This window comes from Cynara cardunculus, assembly GCF_001531365.2.
Source record: "Cynara cardunculus var. scolymus isolate 2C chromosome LG 2, CcrdV1, whole genome shotgun sequence".
Classification (NCBI taxonomy): Eukaryota; Viridiplantae; Streptophyta; class Magnoliopsida; order Asterales; family Asteraceae; genus Cynara; species Cynara cardunculus.
In genome coordinates, this window is record NC_037529.1 from 15,764,984 (window position 1) to 15,768,222 (window position 3,239).

A 3,239-nucleotide genomic window follows, 5' to 3' on the forward strand; every position below is an offset into this window, starting at 1 on the left:
CCTATAAAATATTTAATAGAACATTCTAATTTAAAAATGTCCTAAAAACTTGTTAAGAAGTCCAAAAGGATCCTACAAGCCTAGTGCAACATCTTCAAATGGAAGGTTTTATTTTTTGGTTCTATAAACTTATATCCTATAAAATAGTCAATCGAGACACTTAGATATATAATTTTGTGTTCTATAAACCTAATTTTGTTGTACGTAGTGATAGCAGTCATAGAGGTGGTAACATGGAGTTCGTCAACAACGTCCAACAGTGGTCGTCCTCCATGGGGTCAAACGGTGGTGACCATTAAACCAAATATCATACTAGGGTTAATTAAAAGAGCACAGATTGATAAATTTGTAGTTTTGTCTGTCTTTGTCCCAAATAAGCGGAACGAAAAGAGTCTTTGTTTTCCCATCCAAACCCACCCAATTCCGGTTCCATATATCGTGTCAAACGTAAAATAGTAAACCGACATTATAAATTGGAAATTGAAAAACACAAAAACAGGAATTCAAATCCTGCTAAAAACCACAATTAAAACTCTCGGCATGACGCAGACTCATGAATCTTCAAGAAACCATAGAAACATCCAGCCAACATTAATTACAAACACACGACTTCAAAATACGAACCGATCGATCACCCTCGATTTGGGAACCCACTAACCTTCTTGTAAGTGTACCACTTTGCAATCGCCACATAAACCATCATATTCAACAAGCTCAGAACTGCTAAAAGCCAGTAGAAATAATCCAGATGCCCTTTGTTCAAATTATCCGGTATCCACCCCATCTTTCCGTTCTTCGTCGTCACCTTCGCCACCACTGTCACCAGCACCGTGCTCAAGTAGTTCCCCAGAGCCACCGTCGTCAGCGACAGCGCCGCACACAAGCTCCTCATTGCGTCTGGCGCCTGATCGTAAAAAAACTCCAGTTGCCCAATGAACGTAAACACCTCAGCACACCCAATCAAGAAATACTGAGGAACTTGCCAGAAGATAGTCATCGGGATTGTTTCAACTTCATACAGGTTGTGCTGCCGGACGTAGTTTAGTCGAATCACCTCCAAAGTTCCGGCGGCGATCATGGCAAATAGGGAGATCCCGAGGCCGATGCCCATTCGTTGGAGCTGTGTGAAGCCTCGTTCATGGCGGGTGTACTTTCTGGCGGTAGGGATGATGACACGTTCGTAGACTGGAGCCCAGAAGATGACACTAAGGGTGTCGAAAAGCGAAAGAGAAGCAGATGGAATCTTGAAGTTGGGTCCAATGTGTTGGTCCATGGTGTTTCCTTGGAGGACGAACATGGTGCTCATTTGGCTGTAAACTGCAGCAAATACGATCCCAGATGCCCAAATGGGGAGGATTCTGATGATCGATTTCAGCTCTTCGACTTGTGTCACTGTGCATAGTCTCCAGTGATTGCTGAAGTTCTTGGTATCCTCCAAACCTGTCTCCACTGCAGCCTTGTCAAAAAACCTGCATAATTTTATCCATCATTTACACAAGTCTTTTGAGGTAGTCTATGAGGACATTTTAGATTTTTGACATCCTAAAAGCCTTTATTTTGTTGTAATGATGTTTTTGATCGATATGTAGTACCTGAATTTATCGGTGTGCTCAAGCTTGCGGCTTCCAACGATCTGGCTTTCTGCATCAGAAGTCTCGTAAAGAAGGGACTTATCATTGGGGACTTTGACATTAAACTTTCGCAGTGATGCAACTATTACTTGACAAAGCCTAACTATAGGACTTCCCGAAGGTTTTTGAAGCCGATACAAACGACTCCCGGAGAAGAAAAAGGCAACGGCTAGAGCCATGGCCACGGCTGGGACACCAAACCCCCATCCCCAGCCTACATTCATTTGAATCCAAACCAATATCGATGATGCAAAAAGCGCACCTACGTTGATGGAAAGATAGAACCAATTGAAGAACGAACTCTTCCTTTTTCTCTCGGATTTATCGGTTTCATCGAATTGATCAGCCCCGAAAGATGAAACACATGGTTTGATGCCACCAGTTCCTAAGGCAATCAAGTAGAGAGCTACAAAGGTGAATGCAGTTTGAGTCGATGTTGGGTGGCAACCACCGGGGTCGCAGGTCGGCTTTAGTCCCTTCACGGAAGCTGATAGTGTTAAGAGTGTCATTCCCTACACAATTCCACCAAGGATTAGGAGGGTGTTTTCAAAAGCGAAAATAATTGGAATTTTTGAAACCTGACACTTTATTCCAAAAGTGTCCATAACAATTTATTACGATTACGTCTAAAAGCATTCTATCAACTTAGTGTAACACTTTTACACATAACGCACAATTGTTTGTTCGATAAACTTACGTAATACAAAGTAATTAGTTAGAACATTTAAACACATTTAACGTTCCAGAAAGTCGTTTTTGTTGTAGTGAGAACAAGCAAAGTTATATATATATAGAAAGAAGACAGACTTACAAAGAAGTAGATGATGGAGAAACCAGCAATCGTCCAGTATCGTCCCAAGTATGCATCGGCTAAGAAAGCCCCTAGCAACGGTGTGACGTAGCACGTTCCTTGCCAATTCGTAACAGTGGTAGATGCACGTACGGTTCCTTGGTTAAGACGATCTTGGAGATAGTTCACTAAATTGGTACTCATTCCATAGTATGCCAACCTCTCACAACATTCATTGCCTATGTATACAAGCAAATAGTTAATGATCCCAAAATTAGCGATTGATAATTTTGTACAGGAATCTACCAAGAATGAATGGGCAAGCTTTCCAGTTTCCAGTTTTCTTCTTGATAGCACGTTCGTTGTTGATGTCAACCGTTCCATCGTTCGTATAGATGTCTTCTGCCATTCGATCTACGTTTTCTTGCAAAGTTAAGTGTTCAATCGTCAAGTGAACAAGACATAAAACAACGTATCACGGAAAGATTTGCTCATAGATTATCAAGTCAATGCATATGAAATCAGATATGTTCTATTTTTTGTTGCTACAAGTTATTACCAGTACCGATATATGCATATACAGGTGGTCGAATATGAAAAACTCCGTCAAATTACTCTCGGAAAAAGATCTCAAGTCCCGACATACATATATGAGGATTAATGATCCAAGTTTAGCCGTAATTTGGGACTCTAACACACCCCTCCAACAACCAGAACGTCACAAATTATGCTAGTGTCTAGTCCCTAGAATTAGAGATGGCCAAAATGGTCCCAGCCCGGCCCCGGCTTAGAACCAGGACCGTGACCAATTGGGACCA

The 3,239-nt window shown here is 41.6% G+C and overlaps 1 protein-coding gene across 1 annotated transcript; it reads right to left on the reverse strand.

Annotated features, from left to right (window-relative positions):
• Positions 1-631: 631 nt before the first annotated feature.
• On the reverse strand, positions 632-2,851 carry LOC112505943 (protein NRT1/ PTR FAMILY 8.2-like). The gene is made up of 4 exons (XM_025109977.1): positions 2,728-2,851; positions 2,443-2,660; positions 1,593-2,143; positions 632-1,469 (listed from the first exon to the last, which is right to left on the reverse strand). Exons 1-4 carry the CDS (start codon positions 2,828-2,830, stop codon positions 632-634), a joined length of 1,710 nt encoding a protein of 569 aa, XP_024965745.1. The 5' UTR covers positions 2,831-2,851.
• Positions 2,852-3,239: the final 388 nt, after the last annotated feature.

Coding starts and splice junctions, on each gene's coding strand:
- LOC112505943 (XM_025109977.1), bottom strand. CDS start 2,830: ATGGCAGAAGACATCTATACGAACGATGGAACGGTTGACATCAACAAC. Junction 2,661..2,727: donor AGCTTGCCCATTCATTCTTG/GTAGATTCCTGT, acceptor TTGTATACATAG/GCAATGAATGTTGTGAGAGG. Junction 1,470..1,592: donor GAGCACACCGATAAATTCAG/GTACTACATATC, acceptor AAAATTATGCAG/GTTTTTTGACAAGGCTGCAG.